The sequence below is a fragment of the Eptatretus burgeri genome, chromosome 7, assembly GCF_056783735.1.
Source record: "Eptatretus burgeri isolate ZD-2024b chromosome 7, Ebu_testis_v1, whole genome shotgun sequence".
In the NCBI taxonomy this organism is placed as follows: Eukaryota; Metazoa; Chordata; class Myxini; order Myxiniformes; family Myxinidae; genus Eptatretus; species Eptatretus burgeri.
In genome coordinates this window covers 97890413-97915432 of record NC_140967.1, presented here as the reverse complement: position 1 = coordinate 97915432, position 25020 = coordinate 97890413, and the positions used below count along the sequence as shown (strand labels likewise).

The 25020-nt window shown below is 43.7% G+C and overlaps 1 protein-coding gene across 2 annotated transcripts in view; it reads left to right on the top strand.

The window, feature by feature from the left end:
• The window catches only part of LOC147023868 (forkhead box protein N3-like), a 171816-nt gene that overhangs the window by 40684 nt on the left and 106112 nt on the right, over window positions 1–25020 (top strand). For both annotated transcript variants that reach the window (XM_085889751.1, XM_085889752.1), the window contains one exon: window positions 22950–23620. In XM_085889751.1, coding sequence (XP_085745877.1) covers window positions 22950–23620 — 671 coding nt within the window. The remainder of the gene's footprint in view (window positions 1–22949; window positions 23621–25020) is intronic.

Sequence of the window (25020 nt, the reverse complement as noted above, 5' to 3'; positions counted from 1 at the left end):
TTGCTTTTCTCATTGGTGTTTTGATTGTATTTTTGAAAGCTCCTGCACAAATATAATTGAAGGTGAGTGTGTTGTGTGTTGTGCACAACATGGAATGCCATGTTAATGTTTGGCTCAAACTGGAGCTTTCGATATGTTAAACACAAAAATGGTGCAATTTTTAACTCCCCCGGCTCTTGCCCTCACCCTCCCTCCACATACGCGTATGCCTCACAAAGGCGCCTTCCTTCCTTAAAAAATTATTTTCTCTCAAATCCTTTCCCTTTTCTCCCCACTTTTTTAAATTTTACTTATGCCCTAAAAGGGGTCAAAGAATCAATAAAATTATATTTTAATTCCATTTTATTCTATTGCCACCCTCCTTTCTATCTCCTACCTATAATCTTTTTTTCATCTTCTTCCTCTTTTTTTTTTTTTTGTATACCTTGTCGAGGCTCGTACGAGAGCTAACACACAACTCACAGCAAGGGGGCGGGAGTGGAAGGGACAAAACAGTGGGGAACAGACACATTAGGTGAACTGTGGAAGGGAGAGGGATGGGGATGGGACGGGGAACATGGCGAAGAGAAGATGGACATTACAGGGACTTTCAGGAAGGAAAGCAGGGGAATTGAAGGAAGTGGGCTTGGGTGGATTATCGGGGGTAGAAAAGATCGAGGATTTGGATGGGGGAAGATAAGAGGTGGTGGTGAACAGCTGTTTTGAAAGCCTGGAGGGAAGAATGGGAAAGAATAGAGTGAGGAAGTTTATTCCAAAGGCGGGAAAAAAGAGGAATGAAAGAGTGAAGATGAGCAGTGATTCGTGATTTTGGTAGTTTTACCAGAAGGGGGTTGTTGGTGGACCTTGAGCGCCCTGTGGAAATGTGGTGGGGACAAATCGCAGAGAGAGCAGGGGGGGCAAGGCTGGAGAGGAGTCGGTAGAAGACAGAAAGACCACCGACCAACCTGCGGTGATTGAGTGAGAGGCCCAAAGACTCAGCTTCATTGCGGGAGATGCCGATGATCTTAAATGCCCTGGTTTCGACAGCGTGAAGCCGAGAAAGGTGGGAGGCAGGAGCACCAGCCCAGAGGGGAGAGCAGTACTCCATCAAGCTACGGCCAAAAGCTTTGTAAGTGGTCAGGAGCTCAAGAGGGCCAAGGAAGGACTTTGCACGACGGAGGATTCCCAGTCGGCGACTGGCTTTTGAGGCGAGGTTGGAAATGTGACTTTCCCAGGAAAGGTCATGGCAGATAGTGAGACCTAGAAGCTTGAAAGAAAAGACTTCTTCCAGAGGATTGTTGAGAAAGTGGATGGGGGGGTTTTGTAAACGGTCCTTTCGAAGAGACATAGTGAGAGTGTGAGATTTGTGTGGATTGAAAGACATGTTCCACGTGTTGGACCAGTTGGTGATTTTATCCAGATCTGCAGTGAGCGAAGAAGCTGCTGCTTGCCGGTCTGAGGGATGACAGATGGTACGGCAGAGGGTGGAGTCATCGGCAAAGAGAAATAGAGGATTTTCCAGAGAGTCGGAGAGATCATTGATGAAAACCAGAAAAAGAACAGGGCCCAGGACGCTACCCAGGACGCTACCGCTACCTGCACACGAAGAGGGGATGAAAGAACTCCATTTAGGGCCACACGTTGACTGCGACAGGAGAGGAAGTCTGCGAGCCATGAGTGGAGATGGCCTTGAATACCATGGGAAGAGAGTTTGGTGAGTAGTGCAGGGTGTCAGACTGTGTCAAAAGCACGTGATATGTCCAGGGATACGGCTCGGATTTCCTGTCTGGCATTGAGGACCTCCATCCATTGATGGGAGAGCAGAAGCAGCATATCCAGGGTAGAGTTACCTGGTCTGAAACCAAATTGATGATTGGAAATCAAGCCATTGGAGAAGAGGAAGGATTTCATGTCTGAAGCGATGATGGATTCCATAACCTTGCTGATGATTGGGAGAAGGCTGATTGGTCTGTAGTTACAGGGATCTGTTTTTGCACCTTTTTTATGCAGGGCAGTAATGTTAGCAGATTTCCAAGCAGATGGCAGATGACCTTGGGCAAATGAGAGGGTGAATAGAACAGAGAGAGGGTGAGCAAGAGCAGAAGAGCAGGCTTTGAGGACACGTGGGCTGATGCCGTCTGGACCGGTTGCAGAATCTGACTCGAGGTTTGAAAGCAAGCTCTCCACCTTGTCAGGAGAAAAGGATACAGAGTCCAGGGACAGTTGGGTGCGACTGGGTAAAGTGGGTAGAGAAAGTGATGGGTTTGGGACACAAGATTTAGCTGCAAACACCGAGATTAGACATTCAGCTTTATCACGTGTAGTATCAGCAGTGCGGCCATTTGAGGTAAGGGAGGGGATGGAGGGGGAACATACACGAGAAACAGATTTGATTGAACGCCACCAGGATTTTGAGGAGGGAGAGAGGTTTGAGAGTTCAGACTTGAGATGAGAAAGATGTTGTTTTCTGGCTCTCCTGAGGGTAGATACACACTTGTTCCGAGCTTTGTGGAAGGAACTGAGATTGCCCTCAGTTGGGTTTGCTTTCCATGAGGCAAAGGCAAGTTGTTTCAGGACAACTGCCTCGCCACAAGCTTCAGTAAACCAAGGGTGGGAGGAAGGGTAGGACAACTGAACACGAGAGGGGATAAATCTGTGCATGAGGGAGAGCAAGTTTCTTTGAAAGAATTCCCAGGATGAGTTGATGTTTGAGAAAGTAGTGATGGGAGACCAGTCTGTAAGTTTGATGGCTGCTCGGAGACCCTGCCAGTCGGCTTGAGTGAAATGCCAGACTTTTTATTTTTCTTCTTTTCTTTTTTTCTTCTCAGTGACTGCCAATGAAGTCGCCAGAGGCATTATGTTTTTGGGTTTCCGTCCGTCTGATAGGTTTTCGTTACCGTAATAACTTAACGGCTGAAGGGATCTTCGTCAAACTTGATACAAGTATGTATAATAATGCAAAGATGAACTAATTAGGTTATGGGGTGAATAGGTCGAAGATCAGAGTTCCCAATAGGTGAAAATTCTGTTACTGCGCTAACTTGTGAACCAGTGATGGGATTTTCATCAAAATTTATGGAAATTGCCCAAAACAAGGCATAAAGCCACTCTGGGTAAGGAGCTCAGGGATGGTTGGATAAAGATGAGGATAAAGCAAAACAAAATAAAAAACAGAAAAATAACAAAAAACATCCACGACACAGGAAGTAGCAAAAGTCAGGTGAAATGTGATGTAACCTCAAAGATCGAGATTGACATTCCTCTTAAAGCTGGGTAGATCATAGCGTAATGGGAAACACGTTACAGGTCGTGAATTCTAAAGTGAGACAGTTCTATCCCTGGTGCTATCTGCATAGCCTTTTGTTCTGCACTTTGGAGCAGCTATAGTGCTTGGGTGTGCAGAGATGGCAAACCGAGTCTTGCGTCCAAACACTCCATCCACGAGGAACTGAGTTATAAAGTCTCTAGCTGAAAATTTGCCATGAATATATCTGGAGAACAAACTCAGAGTGGCACCTGACCTATGGCGAGAGAGCAGTTGAAGAGTTGAACGCATCTCCGCATCAACCAGGTTCACTATGCGTTTCTGGAGCCTATCAAGTAAAGATAAGTGGCAGGCTGGTGCTCCATCCAAAATGTGGCAACAGTTCTCCATGAGGGGACGTATAGTTGTCTTCTTCAGGTACAAGGACAGCATCAGGAGGTAAATACCTCTGTGCTTGATAAAGACAACGAACTCGCTTGGAAGCACTCTTCGCAATACTAAAAATGTACTTATCCCAACGGAGGCAAGAGAAGATGTCCAGACCAAGAAGCCAAAGCCCAGATTATTGTTATATGAACTGATTAGATTTCAGCATCAAAGGTCAGGGGTCATGTCACATAAAAATGTGATACTTGAGAATAGCTGAAGGGATTTAACTTAAACTTGGTACAAGTAGGTCAATGTATAATGCCATTCCTTTCTTGGTGCAAGGTGCACAGGGCTGTCATGGCAGTTTCATTGGCAAGGAGTACAGTCCTGGATGGGTCGCCACTCCGACACAGGTTTCCCTGAATGGTTATTACCCCAAGACTAGACTGGTACTCATTTCACCAATCTCAGAAGGATGACAGGTGGAGTCAACCCCACCTGGTGTTCATTCAACAATCAATGGACAGTGGCTCTATGAAAGATTCAACAGTTGACAGGGCTCCAACTCAGGACCCTAAGGTCCCAAATCAGCCACCTGAAACACGAAGCCAACACAAGGCTTCAGCCTATATATATAATGATGTAATAATGTGGGTGGAAGTATGTCAGTCAACGACGTGACGTCAGTGCCATTGTAATTTTTCTTTTTTTCTTTTTTTCTTTATTCTTCTTATTAAGAATGGGAATTACTTGCTCACTTATGTTTGTCATGCCTGATGGCATATGGAGCCTTTGAGGAACTCTTGTCACTTTGGTTTGTCTTTGGCCCACTGGCTGATCTGCTGTCCAAGGGGTTTTTAGTTCCCTCAGCTCCTTTTGCATCTTACGCCATCAGGTTTATCTCTAGTCTCGATTATCCAACCCTCTTTCGACCTTTGGCCTTCCAATGTATCACTTTTTTTGTGATGTTGTTTTCCATGTATGCGCAGTTCATGCCCAATCTATCTCCTCCTCCTAATTTCCTCCCTGATGTTTTTCTTTTCAGTCCTTTCTGCCTCCTCCTGATATGGGACAGTGACTGTTTATTCATTTACTTATTTACGAGGCAATTTTGGTGGAATTTTTGATCTTCCTCCTCCATGATGCACTAGCATCCTTATATAATTCCAGCATGCATAATTATCTCTGCCACCAAAGGTGAAATAGGTTGTTTTCACCCCCTTTCTATCTGTCTATCTGCTTGTTTGTGTGCAGAATATCTCAAAACGTTGTGGACGGATCCGGATGAAATTCTGTGAACAGATTGGGTGTGTGACATGGACGAACTGATGAATTTTTGGTGAAGATCCGGAACCGGATCCAACTACTATAATTTTTTAAGTGATTCTTCACCATTGAGAGATGGGGCCAAAAATGATATCTAGCACGATATCTCAGTTGTGGACGGATTCGGATTAAACTTCGTGGACATGTTGGATGTGTGACAAGGAAGAATTGTTTCGATTTTGGTGAAGATTCGAATCCGGATCTGGATCTGATAATTTTTGAAATGATTCTTCACCATTGAGAGTTAGTGCAAAACCGATATATAGCACGATATCTCAAAGTTGTGGACGGATTCGGACGAAACTTGATGTACAGGTTGGGTGTGTGACAAGGAAGAATTGATTTGATTTTGGTGAAGACCTGGATTCAAGAATTATTTAATTTGTAAATTGATTCCTCACCATTGAGAGATAGGGCCAAAAACGATGTTGTACTGCATGGCATTATATTTCAAAAATGTATTGGGCCCGATATGTTCTCGTGGATCAGGCATTACAGGGCGGAGGTATGCGCTCTACTGAGTGCCCTTCTCGTTAATAAATAGATAGCTGCTTCCCCAATTTTGATGTAAGCTGGCTATTGGAAGTGCGATTGAATTCATGGAAAGGTAGCCAACTTGCCATCTTGAGTCCCCCCTCCCCCTCCCCTCCCTCCCGCCATAATTGAGCTTGATCTTTATCTTTCACCCCTCTTGACTTTCTCCTTTTTCCTTCCCTCCAGCACACACCAGGTACTGGGAGAGGGGACCTTGCGGTTTCATCAGCTCGTTGCTCCAAACGGAGAACAAACATTGCTTTGTTGGCATTTTGTTAATTCAAAATCGATCACTCTGGCTGTGTATGCTTTTGCGGCATAAAAGCCACCGTGTATTCAGCTCGATGGCATATCTGTGACTGATGCTGATAATGTCGCGCAGGTCAACTTGAAATGTAGCTAAACATCATCATCCTTGCTTTCCTAAATGTGACAAAACATTGGAGAAAAAAAAAACAAATGAAAAAAGCATTTTCTCCTGTCTGCTGATGATTGTGGAATTAATGCATTTCGGACTAGTAAGTCTGAAAATGGTTTGGTCAGTCAAATGTTTTCCCCATTGTGGAAATGGAGCATACTTTTTTTTATTTTTTTTCATGGCCTGACAGCTGGCTGCTGAAACATTGACATTCACTCAGTGATGTCAATGTCTAAAAATTAAGGCACCGCCAACTCTGAACATTCACCTACCAAGCGGTCTTCATCTGGGACTAGCAGTGTCACCATTTGTCACCAATGGTAGAAGTTGCAATTACCAGTGTTTGGATACAGCTCTATCACAAAGGCGAAGTGTCATCTGATTTATTAGCCTTTTCTATAAAACATTACATGCTTTGTGATTGCAGTTCAACCACTTCAGTTAGCAAATGGCTGCACTCTCCTTTTGCATTGATTGTATATGTTTGATGTAGCTTTATACAGTCGTGGCCAAAACATATTTGCACCCTTGCACTTTTTTCAAATAACTCACAATTCTCTCAAGAAATAAGTCGAAATTGACGAAAGTATTTGGTCTCCACAATTCTTTATTTCACTGTTAATATTACAGAACCTTTGTTTTTGATTCAGAACTTAATATATCCTTTTAAATCAGAAAATAAAAAGAAATGGCAATGAAAAAATAATTGACACTCTCGGCTTAATATTTGGTAGCACAGCCTTTGGACAAAATAATTCCAGTCAAGCACTTCCTGCAGCCATGAATGAGCTTCCTACTCCTCTCTCCTGGCAGTTTGGCCCACTCTTCTTGTGTAAACTGCTCCAGTTCTCCCAGATTTGAAGGGTGCCTCTCCCAACTGCTGTTTTCAGGACTCCCCACAGGTGTTCAATGGGATTTAGATCTGGATTCATTGCTGACCACTTCAGAACAGTCCAGCGTTTTGTGTTGAACCATTCCTGGGTGATTTTTCAAGTGCGTTTGGGGTCATTGGCCTGCTGCAAGACCCATGACCTTCGACGGAGACCCAGCTTTCTGACACTGGGTTGAACATTGCTCTCCATAATACCTTGGTAATCTGATTTAATGATGCCATGCACACGTTCAAGGCACCCAGTGCCAGAGGCAGCACAGCAACCCCAAAACATCACTGAATCTCTTCCATGTTTGATTGTAGGGATGGTGTTATTTTCTTTGATGGTTTCATTTTGTTTTCTATAAACATAGAGATGGTATGATTTACTAAAAAGCTCTAATTTGGTCTCATCTGTCCACAGGACATTCTCCCAGAAAGATTTTTGCTTGTTCAGGTGTGTTTTGGCAAACTCCAGTCGGGCTTTCTTATTATGTCTCTCTCTCAGTAGTGGGGTCCTCCTGGGTCTCCTACCATAGAACCCCCTTTCATTGAGTTGGTGACGGATGGTGCAAGTTGAAACTGTCGTACCTTGTGTCTGAAGGTCAGCTTGAATCTGTTTGGCAGTTCATTGAGGTGCTTTCTCCACCATTTGTACAATCCTTCGCTGCAATGTTCGATCAAGTTTTCTCTTGTGGCCACGTCCAGGGGGGTTGGCTATAGTACCATGGGCCTTAAACTTCCTGATAGCATTGCGTACGGCGGACACAGGAACATCAAGGTCTCTGGAATTGGACTTGTAGCCTTGAGATTTCCCATGCTTGGCTACAATCTTGTGTCTGACCTCCTCAGACAATTCTCTGGTTTTCTTTCTTTTCTCCATGCTCATTGCGGAACACACAGTGACACAAAACAGCAGAATGACTCCTTTTTTCTATTAAAACTGGTTGAATGAGTGATTTCTATATTGCAGGCACCTGCAACTCACTATAGGTGAGTTCCATTCCAAAGTAATGGAAATCACCTGCTTGAAATCTCATTATTTCAAACAACTTCTAAAAGATGCCAATAATATTGTCTGGGCCATTTTTGATCTCTGTGTGGAATAAGCTAAGATTTAGTATTTTTTTTCAGCTTTTTTTGTTATGTTCCACTGCAAACCAAAGAAATACATTTGTGGATAACAAAAGATTTTTAATTTCAACAATTTTCTGGAAGAAATGGTGCATTATTTGAAAAAAAGTGAAAGGGTGCCAATATTTTTGGCCACAACTGGAGACAGTGAAGTGGTACAGTACAATCATGAGCTATTGCTTCCATGGAGACCAGATTAAAAGTTGTCTGCATGTCATAAAGTTGTGGGGCAACAGCTTTATGTTTCTCCATCCAGCATGGTTTCTCAGTTTCACAGTATTGCTTCTTCTTGGACTTAAGCATGTGAAATTAATTACCTTAAGACTAAGGACCATCTAATTATTGTATTGGGCAGTGTGTTTCAACACCCTCCACATTCTTCACTGCCATGCCAATGTAATAAATATATGGGGTTGCATGTTCGGAGTAAACCCTTGGAGTGGGATCAAAGCTTTCTCAAGCAGTACAGAAGGAGGGAAATGTAATGGGGAAAATGAAAATTTGACAAAGTGGAGAAAATAATGTCGAAAGTATGAAAGCAGATAAATAGGAGGAAAAAAGGAAGAGAAACATTGGAATGAGAATTGGGGGATGTGTTGGAAATGCTACCAATTTGCATACACCATATGTACAAATCCTCCACCTTCCTCTCACCCCCACCCCACACACCTCTTCAGAACAGTGACCAAAAAAAAAAACGATAAACCTATTGAAGAAAAAAAATGTACATGTGTACTTGTGTTAATTGTGGTATCAGGGGGAGGGTGGAAGTGGGGGGTATCTGTGATGTGGTATGGCTATTGATTTATGAAGCTGGCTCTCGTCAAATAACATTTGCAAGAATCTCGTAAAAGTTGGTGTTTTATGAGATGATAGTAGTTTTAAATATGAACCATTCTTTTATATAGTTTTAAATATGAGCTATTCTTCAGTTTTAAACATGAACGAACAATCAAGTGTTCCATGCTAAACCTATGAAGGAGATGCCAGCAGTGTGAGAGTGATCTGGTGAAGATGAATCGTGAATTGCTTGCGGAGGGAGGATTAGAGCAGTTTGTTATGCTTTGGCTTAATCTCACTGTCAGTGTGAAGGTAACTGCTGATGTTCAAGTCGATAATGGTCTTTCATTGTTAAAAAATAAAGAAAGCTACTGTATATCGTTCCCACAAAATATTGACTCAGGACCTTTATATATTTTTCTTAACGGCACACCTCGTAACTTGTTGAACGCTAAACATAATCACATTATACCAACCATTATTCACTGTTGGTTCACTTCTGGTGTAAAACTGGTATTTTTCTATCAGGGTGGTAAGAATTTTCAAATTGGACTGAATTTGACCATGGTATAGGTCCTGTCGGACCCCGCTATTTGCGGATTCCTGCTATTCGTGGAATACACTTTAGGACCGGTCTTCTATATCCGCCTGGGAAAATAGAAATCGGCCAACATCACAGCATTACGCAAAAAGGTGCAAAAACGGATCCCCGTAATGACAGCCCAATTAGGTTACTTCCAAACATCAGCAAGGTCATGGAATAAATCATCACAGTTGACATAAAATCATTCCTTTTCTCCAACAACCTCACCTCACATCACCAATTTGGTTTTAGACCAGGTCACTCGACCTTGGACTTGCTGCTTCTACTCACCCAACAATGGTGGAGACTCTCAATATCAGACATGAGATCAGGGCCGTGTCTCTGGACATATCTCGAGCTTTTGATACAGTCTGGCATCCCGCCTTGCTCTCCAAACTGTCAACATGTGGAATCCAAGGCTAATTCCACTCTTGGATTTCTGACTTCCTCTCCTCTTGTAGACAATGTGTGGCTCTCAATGGAACCCTTACATGTCCTCTCCCTGTCAAGACTGGAGGCCCCCAAAGCAGGCCCCATATTTTTCCAAATCTTAATTAATGATCTCTCAGACTCTCTGGAAAATACTGTTGCGAATTCTTGCCCGCCGGCGTGCGATCGGCCGCGTAACTCGAATCGTGACCGCGTCGCCCACCGGTCAGACAATTCAGTCGTGACCCTCCTTGGAACTACCGCCAGGAGCTAGTCACGGGTGGGGGTTTAACCTCACCACGATCGTGCCCATCGCCCACCCGCGCAGGATAGGGTTGTTCGCCAAATTCGATCGATCTAAGTACCTGCGCGAGTCGTCGACCGGCCGATCGTACCTCGCCGCAGGTCGGCCTAGGACACGAACCATTTAAGCGGTCCGTTCCGTGCTGCAGTGATAACCGAGCGGTGTTATCGCCGACCTCGACGGATGTGATTCTGTTTACCGGGTGCTTACACCCTCCACCAATTTCTTCCATGATGCAAGATGGCACTTTCAAAACAGGGAATAGGACGCAACGAACGTGGAACAGTTCAATAAGCACATTTATTAGACATTGCACGTATTTACAGTCACAGCAATGAATCATGCACGTATGTACAGTCAAAGCAAGAAGATAAAAGAATTACCACCGAATAAAGCGTTTTATTCGCACACAATCACTTAAACAAGTCTACTTACTAGACGGCGCCACCACATGCATTTATACAAAAAGCAAAGAAAAGCCACCCCCAAAGACAAGGGTGGCAGACAGGTCCGTGGACCGAATGTGACGTGGAGCTTGGATGAACGGTCAGGCCCACGAGACCGAAGGGTCTTACCCACGCCCTCGTGGCGCCACGGTGGGCAGGTCGCGACGTCTACTCCCCCACGGCCTGGCGTGGCCGCGCCTGTCCTCGGACACCCGGCTTGGTCGGTGAGCTCTTTCCGGCATTCTCCACCCGGATGCGCAGGCTCGCGCCACACAGCAGGCACCGCGGAACGGATGGGGTTACCGGCGCTCTCTCAGCGCGGATGCTCTGTATGGGGGGAATTGCTGGTGCTCTCTCAGCACGTCGATGCTCTCTCAGCAGGTCAATGCTCTCTCAGCGAGACGGGGTTAGCAGCGCTCTCTCTTTGCGGATGCTCGGTATGGGGGAATTGCTGATGCTCTCTCAGCACGTCGATGCCCTCTCAGCAGACGGGGTTACCGGCGCTCTCTCTGCGCGGATGCTCGGTATGGGGGAATTGCTGATGCTCTCTCAGCACGTCGATGCCCTCTTAGCCAGTCGATGCTCTCTTAGCGAGTTGACGCTCGAACGAGCACCCTGGACCGCCTTGGCTCCAGCAAACTCTCCCTGGCTGTGGTCTCCACTTCGCCCCTTTTCCCGGCGGTGGTCTCCACATAGCCCTCTGGTTTGCCTCCGAGCCCCTCTCCGCATCCCTGTTCCATTCACCAACTCTCGCTCTGACACCACGACCATCTCCCCACAACTGGCTGACTTGAGCTCCGTCTCTCGAAACCTGAACCCAGACTGACTTGTAACTGATCGCGAGCTCGTCTCCCCCACCACTGACTGCGAGCTCCGTTAACCAACACTCACAACCGACCCACCGACACTTCTCTTGACACTGCCTCGAGCTCAGTAAAACCGACTGGCCACCGACTCACCGACACTTCTCTCGACACTGCCTCGAGCTCCGTAAAACCGACTCTCCCTGAGCTCCATTCTGCTCGCCCTTTTATAGGGGCGGGGAAGCGAGAATCGACCCCTGCCTCTTGACCTCCAACCCCGGCAAAGCCGACGTGGTAGAAATCACGAAAACACTCGCTCGACAGCGTGACCCCTGACCCCCGGCAGAGCCGATGTGTGTAATTCACCAAGGCTTCGCCTCCGGCATAGCGGACGTCGCGGGAATCATCGGAGCGCTCGTCCTGACAGCATGAACTCCGACCCTGGCAAAGCGGATGTGGTAGAAATCATCGGAGCACTCGTCCTGACAGCGTGAACTCCGACCCCGGCAAAGCGGACGTGGTAGAAATCATCGGAGGGCTCGTCCTGACAGCGTGAAGATGGCGTTGTCTCCGGGATGGAGGTGAAGCGATGTTTGAGGGATGGCATTGTTGATGGTAGTGAAGGGAAAAGGGCGAAGGTGGTGGTGGTTTGGTTGTGGTTGTTTGGGAACGATGTTGGTGGTGGCGATTTGGTTGTTGTGGGCGTCGTTTGAGAATGGCGGTGAAGCGATGTTTGCGGGGTGGAGTTGTGGAGGTAAAGAGGCGAAGGTGGTGATGTTTGAGTTGTAGTTGTTTGGGAATGATGTTGGTGTTGGCGATTTGGTTGTTGGGAGATGATCGGTCCAAAATAATGTTGGAGAAAAGAAAATCGGCTATCTCAAAGCGTCGCAGCTCGGTGAACACGAATAAAATCCCTCTAAACGACGGTGGGGAACTATCTGCACATAAACTTACCGGCATAACTGATCTAAGGACCTTTCTGGTGTTGTGCAAATTTCCACAGCCGTAACAATACTCTTTATCTCTTTGCTGATGACTCCACTCTCTGCTGTGACATCTGTCATTCTTCTGACAGATAGACAACAGCGTCTTCCCTCTCCTCAGACCCTAGCAATATCACAAACTGGTCAAACACAATTTTGCTTATGTGTCCATATTGTTCACCCTTTGCGTAATTTCTTACCCCTCATTGTTACCTGCATCCCTTATTTGTCCGTCTCCATCTATTTTCTTCCTCCGCTCTGCTGTTCCCTTTTTGTTATGTCGTGTCCTCATTTGTTCTGTGTAATCGCTCTTCCACGAGCCTAGGTCATGAAGAAAAACAAACAAACAAACAAAAAAACAATGCCCAGACATTCGCCGACTCTGACATTTGCAGCATTTTTCAGGAACATACCTCCTGGTAATAGCATGGTCCGACAGTAGTCCTGTATTTGTAATGTATTTTGGCCTTTGTAGGCTTTTCCTGCATCAAATTATTTATTTTTATTTGATACTTTGCATTTGTAAAATGTCAGCATTCTGATTTGTCCTCCAGAACTACCAATCAAGTCAGCACACAGGGTCACGTGCCTGCTTGGGGCGGGGGGGGGGGTGGACTTTTCTCTTTCCCCCCCGACAAACTGAAAAGTGGTCGATAATAACGATGAGCCAAAAGTGCTCATGGGGTTGTTGCAAAGGGACAACTATCCTGGGAAGGTTACCGTGACCTTTACTCCATTGCTAAAGCTAACATCACAATTTTACGGGTTTTTTTTATTTTTTTTAATTTTTATTTTTTAATTAAATCACACTGAATTGGTGGGACAAAATTTAAACTGGTTAATTTAATTAATCATTTATTACGAGAGTATAAGCAGAGTTGGCATGGTGACTCATCAATATGTGGTGCCATCCCTCGGATGGACATTAAACTGGCATCCCATATGTTGGTATTAGTTGGTGGACATTGAAGATCCCACAATATCCTTCGCGAAGCGGAGACGAGCCAACGCCGGCACCCTGGCCAAATTACAAATTCCTGCCCTAACTACTGCTGGAAGAAGGATGGCGAACCGCCCAGGATAACACCAGGCCTAGAAACTGCTTCGGCAGAACCAATTCTCTGCATCACAGAGTATGGTACGTCGGATCAGATAAGCAGGGGATTGGTGAAAAAACCTATTGTCTAACTCTCTGAACCCATTGCAAAGGCAAATAAATGTGGAATTTAAGAAACGTGAAATAAATGAAAATAAATGTGACTAGTTACCCATTGGGTGAGGGATGAGAGCAGCAAATTTAGCAGAGTACTGACCATAATAAAGGGAAAAGAGGAAACTGCATGATGTTGAACCACAGATTAAAGATTTTTGGTTCAGGAGGAATTGTCAACAAGATGTACATCATTAGCTTTAACTCTATCTCGGACAAAGAATTGATGGAAGAGTCCTCCCCACCCTCACCAATGAGAGCATTCCTCCAGTGATGGCTGTACCTGAGCTTTCTAAATATTAAAAAGTTGCATTGAGGCAAAATATTGTTTGTCCCTGAATCAAAAGCAATTTTTTTGAGAAGGTTTCTCAGCAATACGATTAAAGTGAGGCTTCCAGAAATTGTTAGAAGGGAGCTCTACACCAAGAAGAAATCTCAGAATCGACTCTAAAACAAAGCGATTCATTGAAATGTTCAGAACAGGTTGAGTGATATTTTTTTGTAATATGCGCACGGACTGTCTCTTGGATTTTATTGAAGAATACAAGGTCATCAGAAGGCCACATAGAGATGGTGTCTCGGTCGTTGTTAACATAGGAAGTCATAGTAAGATGTTGGGAATCGACAGTGATTGGATTCTTCTTGAGATGTGAATGAAATATTATGTCATAAACAAGTGAGTGGATATTGTTAGAAACGGACAAATAAGCCGTTAATAAAGAGCAGAAAAAGCATTTGGAAAATGACAGAACCTTGAGGAATACTGGCATTGATTGAGAGTGAATCAGAAAGATATCCGTTAACTCGAACAGCTATTGATCGGTTTCTAAAGGAAACTGCACAGCCAAGAAAGAAGACTAAAATTAAGTCTCTATATAGGAAATTTGCCAAACATGTTAAAAAGCTTTAGCTATATGAAGAACTTTTATTACTTGGCTCTCACCAAAGGAGGCAAAGGCAGAGGACCAGACATATGTTACGTAGTGAAGCAGGTCACTTGTTGAGGTCTTTTCATAACATCCATGCTGGTCATCAGAGAGGAGATTCTGACTTTCTAATAAAGAGCAGTTTGTGTGATATAATGTACTCCATCACTTTTGACAGGTAAGAAGTTTTATTCATGGTACACCACCATTTTTGCAGTGCACCATCACCTCATATCATCCCCCATCCTTATCCACAATCTTCATTACCCCATTAGCATTTTCTAACTCAACACACTTGCAGGTTGTCAGTGGTTCCTTCCTCTCTCCCTCTCGCTCTCCCTCTCGCTCTCGCTCTCGCTCTCGCTCTCGCTCTCTCTCTCTCCTTTTCCGTTTTGTTATTTCACTTGCTAACTGTGTTCAAACATTTCCCTTGCTGCCTTACTGTCAGTTCATACCCTCCATCACCTTGCTCTTGCTTTGACTTTCATCTTGTAATGAAAAAAAAAGTGGGGTGATAATTAGAAGGATTCCACTGATCTCCTTTCTTTATAATTGGGAGGGGGGGTGGGATTGCTTCAACAAGGGTGGGAAAATTCCACATGAATAAGCAAAAAAAACCCCCCTGAAAAGTGCTAAGGAGGTGAGAGAGAGACAGACAGACAGACAGACAGCGCTCAGGAGCACATCGTTTAAGGACTTTGGTTGGAATGTCATGGAACACGATGAGCTTGCAAAACAAGGAGGGCTTTATGAACGTTGTTCTTGGTAAAGGAATTACGGTGCATGTAGATTGATAGTTTGGGAGAAATTTGAAGATGCTTCATTTATCTTCTGCTTCCTTTTGAAAGTGTCGTTGATACTAATTTGAGGCCATATATTTATTACCTACACGAAAAGAGTGGAATTTTTTTTATCTGACTCCCCTGCTCCCCTCCCCCAACAGTATCATTTACACATGACCCATTCCTTCTATCGCTCCCTTAGTGTACAGGCCCCCCGAACAAACGGACGCCAACGTTGTCAGACGGAATGAAAACCCGTCATTCTTGTTACAAAAACAGCTAAAATTGATGAAAAAGCGGCCGAAATTTAAACCAACGCAGTAATTACGGTCACAATAGCAAATATAACCGAAACCAACATGTTTATTATACATGCAAGAACGGTCGTGACGGACACAAGAACGGTCAACCCCGAAATAGAACGGTGGGGAATGGAAGCAACATCGGTTATTTCCGTCGCGAAACGGCGGAGGAACGAAGCGAAAGCGATTCATTCCGGTTACCATAATGTGGAAAACATGGCGGCTTGAAAAGTTCTTGAAGTTATGTTAAGTTAACTTTAACGTAGTCTGCCTTTAATATACCATGTCTGTTAATGAAAACCCATTTGTGGTACGGGATATTGTACAAGCAGCGATAAATGCGCCCTCTTGACTTAATGTGTGGCTGACAATTCGTGCCCCCGTGCTACAGCGATCAGTGACGATTGATCGTTTATATTTGCACGAGGTAAAATTTGATAGTAATAATAAATTGCAAATTCCAATAAAATAACAAAGTTAATATGAAGTAAAAACTGTAAAAAGATCCCATACACGATCCCCTTTGTTGAACTGGGCATACACAACTAGCCATCCTTCACTCGGGGGCTCGAAATACAGGCAAACCAAACATTATAATCACAACAAAATTCGGTTTAGTAAATTGTTAAAACTACATCAGGTACGACCCACTATATATTATCTATATTACATTTATGTTCGAGGCACAAGCACTAAAAATTAACATACCGTAACAGGTCGTTCTACTGCATCCGCCATCTTGTTCGCACTACAGTAACCGGAATGAACCGCTTTTGTTTCGCTCTAGGACGTTTCGTGACGGAAATAACCAATCTTGCTTCCCTTCCCCACCAATCTATTTCGGGATTGTCCGTTCTTGTTTCCGTGACGACCGTTCTTGTGTGTAGAATAAACGTGTTGGTTTCCATTATATCTGCTATTGCGACCGTAATTACTGTGTTGGTTTCAATTTCGGCCGCTTTTTCATCAATTTTTGCTGTTTTTGTAACAAGAATGACGGGTTTTCATTCCGTCTGACAACGTTAGCGTCCGTTTGTTAGGGGGGCTGGTGTAGGTGTAGGGTAATGTAATAAATTTGGGTTGTAAATCACAGTCGACAATTACCACAACAAATGCATGAAATAGGCAAGTTTCACAGCACGTTATCCAAGACCTCACTCCACATCAGGTGCAGGTCATCGGGCATTACACTCAGGACTATTTTTTATGCTCTGCTGATGAAATCGCCAGAGGCATTATGTTTTTAGGTTGTGCATCTGTCCGTGATAGGTTTTCGTTCCCGTGATAACTCAAGAATGGCTGAAGGGATCCAAGTAAAACTTGTTGCAAGTATGTATAATGATGCAAAGACGAACTGATTCGATGATGGGGGTCAATAGGTCAGAGGTCCTGTCTGGTATAAATTCTGTTACCGAGCTAACTTGTGAACGAGTGATGGGATTTTGACCAAATTTTGTATAATTATTTATTATGATGCAAAGATGAACTGATTAGGTTTTGGCATCAAGAGGTCAAAGGTCATGTCAGGTAAAAATGCTATGCTTGAGAACCGCTGAAGAGATTTATATTCAACTTGGTACAAATACGTATAATGATGTAATAATGTGGGTGAACGCATATCGATGGGCATCATGACATTAAAGAGTAACATTCTAGTTATTTATTTATTTTTCTTCATGTTGATCCTGACTGCAAAGACTCACTTTTCAGAGGTTGTGATCGTTATTAAAGCCATGCCTAAGTGGCTTCTTTAAGGGTGCAACGACTGTGTATTTATGGGGCTATATATATATATATATACATACATATATATATATATATATATATATATATATATATATATATATATATATATATATATATAATTAAATTGTTCATGTTCGCCTCCCCTTTCCCCGCCTCTCCCCCAATTTTTTCCTATAAATGTTTCTGCAATTCTGCATTTCCCATCCAAAAATCTCTTCTTATTTCTCATGAGATCTGATAGTACGAGGTGGATATCATGAGAACTTTTTCTAAGCTTTTTGTTTTTGTACAGACCTGCAAAATGGTGAAACAACATGGGGCAAAGAGTCAACAAATATAGTTGGTCAAAAGGGAAAAACGTTTACAGAGAGCACTGATGTACCACACACAGCACGAGTGGGGCCAGTTACAGCTCAAATGGGGAACAAGATATCGGTTGGTGTCACAAAGCTCAGAGGCAGAGGTGTTGAGGTATTGCAGGTGAGCAGCAGACTTGAATTACTGGAGAGGCCACAAATCCACCAGTCACCAACACATAATCACGAGATGGTACAAGGTGGGCTATTGTTGCCTTGGTCGTATTAAGATGGAAACATTGCGGGTCAAGCTGTTTTGATATTTGTGAATCATTATTTGTAGGTGGTTCTAAGCTATAACCACACTGACCACATTTTCCCACAAATGACCAAGTAACCAAATCCAAATCCATTGGGACCATACTGTGTGCAGAGCATCGGTGCTGCCAAAGCAGTCTCCTTGGCTGTTCGGCACAATCCTGCACAGGTCGCCACTCTGACACAGGATACTCGAATGGTTCAATCATCCCAGCAACCTGGTACTTATTTTGCCGACCTTGGAAGGATGACAGGCTGAGTCAACCCCACCTGGTATTAATTCAACTGAAAAGCGGGATTTGAACTCGGGACCCTAAGATCCCAAGCCCATCAGCCTAACCATTAAGCCAACACCAGGCATGACCGAGTAACATGATGAGCACAAGTGTCTTCATGGCTTGTTGGTCTTTTACTGGCTCTCTCTCCTTGTTTCACACCACTTCCTCCTTAATTTACATATTACTCCATAACATGACAATATACTGTATGGTTATTTTTTTGGCAGGAATACTTCTCGTCCGTAACCAAGCTCAAACTGCGGATTTCTCTTTGCTCGTTTACCCACCTTTTGTTTCCCAATTTGTGGTATAACTCTCTTTTGTGTGTTTTTTATTGTTCAACCCCTCTCTTCCCCCTTTTTCCCTCCACGTCTTAAATAATTTTCAAATCAAACCCTTTAATAATTATTGTTGGCTTGTTCTTTTGATAAGCAACATGTGCCATGTGCATTTTCACCACCTCATGACACACCCTCATTTCTTAAACCCTCAAGATGAGTGTCAAGTACTTGTATACTTACCAAAAGAGAAAAATAAAAACATAAATCCATTTTTCCTGCCGTTACATTCCTGCATTCCCTGTTTTATTATGCTCAATGCCTTGGAAGCCTGAAACTGCCACTTGGTTACATAATAACATGTTGTTCAGCTGAGCTCTATCCACCTACAAGACCTTCATCCACAGTTTGGAGTACTGGTCTCCCCTCTGGGCTGGCTCCCCTGCCTCACATCCTTCTTGGCTTGACATAGTGGAAACCAAGACCTTCAAGGTTATTGGAATCTCCCATGATGAAGCTGAGTCTATGGGCCAATCACTTTCCCATCGCAGACAGTTCTGTGGTTTCTCTGTCTTCTATTGCCTCCTTTCTGATCATGCACCCTCTGCTCTTTCCATGCATTGCCCCCCCACCCCCTCCCCTGGGTATCTGTAGGGTGCACACAGTTCACCATCAACCCCCTTCTGGTGAAACTCACAAAATCCAGAAGCATTGCTCACCTACACTCATTTGTTCCTCTTTTTCCTCCCTGTGGAACCAACTTCCACATTCTCTTCAATCTCATTCTTCCCTCCAGGTCTTCAAGACAGCTGTTTACCACCATCTCAGATCATCCCCCATCCAAAACCATGATCTTTTCTACCTCCCATTAAAATCCTGCCACCAAGCCAATCTCTTTCCAAATTTCCAGTTTTTCCTTCTTGAGAGCTGGCTTCTGTATCCATCTTGTCCACCCCTGATGCATCTTCCCATACCCCTCATTCCTCTGCACACCCCTTATTTGTCCAAGTCTCCCTCTATTCTGTCCTTTAACCCTGCTGTTGGTGTTGTCCGTCTCTCTCAACTATTCCTTTTGTTCTGTTGCGTCCTGTTCCGTTAAGTGTTCTCACTCCTCCACGAGCCTTGACTCAGTCTTCAAGGTTGTTTTTTGTCTACAGTCACATGGTTATGATGCATGTGTTTTTGTTTGTAAAACTCATCCATGTATCGTGGATACTCATGTTGTAATCCCACCATGTCCTTCCTCCAAAAAACACATGGATTACATTCTTCAACAATCCATTACATTGCCATGTCTGTCAAAAAATGAGAGTAATCAAATCATTGGACACCAAGTAGAGGCTTCAGTTGGCTTTGTTGCAAGCCTCTTTAATGTGAGGAGAGGAACTGTTTGTCACCTCAGAAGATGTTACCAAGCCATGGAATCAGTGAGATATGCCAAGAAGTGGATGTCTCAGAATGAGGATTCCCACTCAGGATGGATGCATTCACACGAACCATCTACGCAACTTGTTTCAAACTGCCTAGTGTATTGCAAACACACTCCCTGGACCTTTGTAAGATATGTGTCAACACCGTCTTCAGGTGTCTCCGTGATACAGAGATCCGTACTCATCCTGTTCAGCATCCAAGACTTGCAGCTTGACACATCCAAGCACAGTTGCAGTGATAAAAATCAGCATGCCTGATGGATACAGGCAACAAGCAAGTGTAATGTTCAGTGAATAATATAATACAGGTTTGTCCTTGAAAAGCATGATGGCGATGAACGTGTCTACAAAAGATGCAATGAATGATATGCCTCTGTCTGTGTCCAGGAAGCCACGAATTTTGGATGCGGAAGTGTCATGTGGGATGGTATTGCAGAAACATTTCACACCAACTTGATCCGTATTCATGGCACTCTGATGTCGGATTGATAAAATGAGATCTTGCAACAACATCTGTTGCTGACCCTTCAACAACATGGTCCAGAATCTTCTTTACGCGCAACAATGCTCCTGCTTACAGGGCCATTTCAAACAAGGAATGTTTTTGCCATGTCATCTCGGCCTGCCATCTCACCACATTTAAATCAAATTGAACAGCTCTGGGATATCATCGATCCTCGCGTTTGAACCTAGGCAAGATAGCCAGAGATCTTCGCTGAGCTGGAACAAGTGCTGATTCGGGTATGGAATGCCATTCCCCAGGCTCAGATTCGAGTGCTCATACCGTCATTGCGATAATGGTGATTGCTGCCATAGGTGGACATACCCATTATTGAGGTTACTTCCACATTGGTCCCCATGTGAAAACATTCGCTACAATGGAGCATTGGGTGATTTGGTCACAATTATTCAGCATTTATCTCTGTCAGAGGTTTGCATCTCATCTGTATCCCATAATGTCACCCAAATTTCATCAACAACAATCATGTGTTCGTTGTGTGTGCGTGTGTGTGTGTATTTTATTTTATTTTATAGTTTTTTTTGCACAAGTTAACTAAGTCTTCCGTTGTTTCACATCGTTACTGCAATGTATTGACACCTGACTTAAAATACCCTTCCTCTAAGGAAGCTTTAAAATATCACCAGCAAACACTTGTTAACAAAAGACATCCTCCCCATAAGTCCTGTCCAAGTTAAACTACCAAAACCTAAAAGTCAACAATGCTTGGCTCATCTTCACCCATCACTCTCACTTTAACTTTTTCTTTTCCTCAAATATCTGCCTTTCCTGGATTTAGTTTATTTCCTTCCCAGACCCATTTTATTTATCAGCTTGGGCCCTCTCTTAGGCTTTGTGCTTTTTACCTCTGCCCGCAGAAGGTGGATGGAGGTTATGTTTTCACCCCTGTCTGTCTGTGTGCAGGACATCTCAAAAAATTGATGAAGGATTCAGACGAAATTTGGTTGAGAGGTTGTGTGTGTGACAATAACAAATTCATTAGATTTTTGCTGAAGATCCAGATGTTAGAATTTTGAAAAGTGATTCTTCACCATTGAGAGATGGGGCCAAAAACGATACATAGCATGATATCACCAAAATGTATTGGGCCCGATACGTTCAGTTGGATCATGGATTGTGTGGCGGAGGTATGCGCTCTACAAAGTGCCCTTCTACTTTAATCTGTGTGTTGTGGATCAATCGATCATATTGTAATTTGCCAATTCTCTGTCTACGAACCTTACTGATTCAAAAATGGCGTAGTCAATTTTTACCAAATTTTGCATACATGCTTGGAAGTACCTGTGAGCCCCTTAACCGCTCAGGGTAGGGAAGGAATGATACAATTTAAGTCCTTTGTACAGAGCTGTTGATTATTGTAAGGTGGGATGGGAGAGGGTTTATGCATGTATAATTTTTTTGTTTTTTAAATGAAGGGTGGGGTGCAACCAGCATTTTCATAAAGTGTAGGAGCACTGCGCACACTGGCATTGTGCAAGATATTTCATTGGCACCATAATTTGTTCTTCGAGGGAGCGAGTATTCGACAGTGAGTAAAAGTTTGTCATTTATTTTCTCATGCAACTCAAGTGAAACATGCAGAACCTCACATAGGCAGGCACATTGCTCGTGAAGGATGATTACTGCACTTGAGTGTTTCATTTGTTTGTTGTATTTGCGTAAAGCGACAAATTTTTCTTGTGTGCGTAAAAGTAATTATAAGGTCCATATACTGTATAGGATTATAGAAGTGTACATTCCAACACTATTCCTTATTCAGTAATTCATTTTCCATACAATTTTTAAAAAGAAAAACTATTTTCAATTTGAATCTCTTTGTGTCGAGGTAATTTGATGGAGTGATGTTGCATGGCAGACGAAATGAGACGTGGTGCCCATTATGATGCTCCCACAGGACACACTGCTTGCCAATTGCTCGTGCAAGGTGTATCACCACGACAACAATGGCAATTAAACCCACCCGCAAAATTGCTCCCTCCTTCTAATCTCGAATGCTTGCCGCTTGGCACAGGTTCCTCGTCAGACTGTTGAATGCTTTCTGGATCTTATTCCGATGCTCTCGGGCAATACATTTCCCTCTCCCTTTCTCTCTATGATGTACCATAATCTTTACAGAGCACTGATGCCGCAGAAACAGCATCCCGAATAAGAGTTGTACTGGGTGGTTTGCTGTTGCCTTTCCAGCAGCAGTTAGGGCAGCAATTTGGAATTTGTTCTTGGTGCCGGCGATAGCTTGCCTACTCTTCGCAAAGGGCACCGTGGGGTCTTTAACGTTCACTAACTAATGCCGTTAGACGCTATAACGTCCATCCAAGGGAGGGCACACACATTGATGAATCACCTTGCCTGTGAAATACTAGGATGGCAGTTTATAACTGGGTCGGGATTTAAACCCAGGCTAGACATCTTTGAGGCAAGTGTGCGTACATCTAGTCCATCCTGCCAGCCAAATACATCACTGGAATTAGGGATGTTTGGAGTATGTGAGAAGAAAGCATTTACAAATAGCTTTGTTAAAGTGATTCCTTCCCTCCTTTCCCTCTCTCACTCTATCAATATTGTTATTTTGAGATTACAGTTGTTTCAATACAGGTCTACAAACAGACACATCCCCATCCCCTGTTTGTGCTTCACCCCAGGAACACAAGACGGCATGGCACCGGTGGTCCTCCCTGACGCAAATGTTGAGAGGTCTGGCTTAAGTCATCTGGCAGTAGTGCATCATGGTGACGGCCTTTTCCCTGAACCTGCCAGCGATGCAGAACCCAGACCAGTATTCGATATGCCCTTAGACCTTAAACTCAACCTGGAGCACTTTCCAGCACTGTTGCCAAAACAGGAGCCTGCAGAAGATGCTGGACCATTGGTTCTGCTGAGCAAGGAAGATGTTGTTGGTGGTAAAATGATATTGGTTGGGGAACGAGATGAAGATTTGACAAACTTAGATTGGCTGCATGCCGGGCGAGACCTGTTGGGCAGCTTACGGCTTGGTGGACAGGCCGGCTTGCGTGCAGTTAGCCCACCCCCTGACTCGTTGCCTTCACCGGCACCTTCTGATACGGCTTGTGACGGGGATGGCTCCTCACTTGTACGTAACCCGAATGGAAAGCCACCCTATTCCTTCAGCTGCCTCATTTTCCTGGCTATAGAAGCCTCATTGTATAAACGGCTTCCAGTGAAAGGCATTTACGACTGGATCCTTGAGCATTTTCCATACTTTGTTTCCGCGCCTTCTGGCTGGAAGAACTCTGTACGTCACAACCTGTCCCTCAACAAGTGCTTCAAGAAAGTAATTAAGGACCGCTACCAGGTATCTGCTTGTTTCTTGCATACATTTCTCCTCATCATTGGTGGTCTGTAATTCCTTAATTTGTCTGCCCTGTGTATTTGCCTTTGTAATTTATTGTTGGATCACAAATGACAAGTTATATTCTTGCCTCCTTTTACTGTTATTATTTCACGTCTTTCTGTCTGTCCCACCGTCACAAATATCGCTTGCTGAGGGACTCTCATGAGATTGTGAATTAAATGTTGTTTCATTGTTATTTAATTTTTACGTTGTATTTATGCATCATGAAGAAGATAATTTAGGATAATTCATTAATACAATGAGGGGAACCACAATCACTTGAGGGTGGCATTTCCACGGGACACATTTCGTGATATTGTCAATGGGGATCTGAAGGTAGTTTGGATAATTGTTCTCACGAGACGTATCTCGCTGTGACTGAGATTGTGAATGAGGTAAAAGGAGATGCTTGGAAGGTGGGAAAGCAGGTCGTGAGGAAGTTGGTAAATAATAATAATAATATATAGGGAGTGGAAAGAGTTCAATGTTCCTCCATTTTAATGAGACGAAGTACGGGCTTGTAGGGGCGGGAACAAATGATGTTGGAATACCCTCTTGCTTTGAAGAAAGGGTACGGGAGGACAGGAGTGTGGTGGGGAAGAGGGGATACAGAGTTGAGAAAGGAGGATTGGGGACTTGGGGTCAGTATGGGGAGCTGAGCATTGGGGGTGGGGGGGAGGGGGTTAAGTAACTTTCTTTAAGTAATTTAAGATTGATTTAATTAAGTAACTTTCTTTTGCATAATGTTGTTGAAAAAAATTGCATTTTACATGAAGCAGAATTTCTGCGGTACCTAATTATTAATAGTGTTCTTGACTCATCATGGTGCTTCCCTCATAACAGTGTTGTCAGAATTTGAGGCTAATTGCCTCTGTCCACAGTGTTAAACTATTTATAGCACAATACACTTGACATTAGGTTATGGCAGTTGGGATCCATTATGCGAAAAATAAAAAGCACAGCTAACCAAGAATGGCATGAAGTATTGCTCCACCAATTGGGACTCAAACAGGAGAGAGCAGAATTCGTAGGCGACCTTGCAACTGTGACCCATCGATTTTCTCTGGCCGTAGTACTATCTTTGACATGTGGCTTGCATTTTGTTTCCTTCGTCAGTTTCACTTTTCACAAAGTGATCAAAGGCCAAATGCTACTGGAATGAATCTCGATTTGTATCTCAGGAGAAATTGTGTTCGGAAGATTGTTATCTGAGAAAGACAGGCAGTGATTAGCAAAGCCAATGGAAGTACAAACATTCATTGGGGCAGTCGTTGACAATTATTCACATTTCAAAGTTGGACTCCAGAGCCAGTCGCTGACAACATCCTCCATTGTGCAAAGTCCTTTCTTCACACACTTGA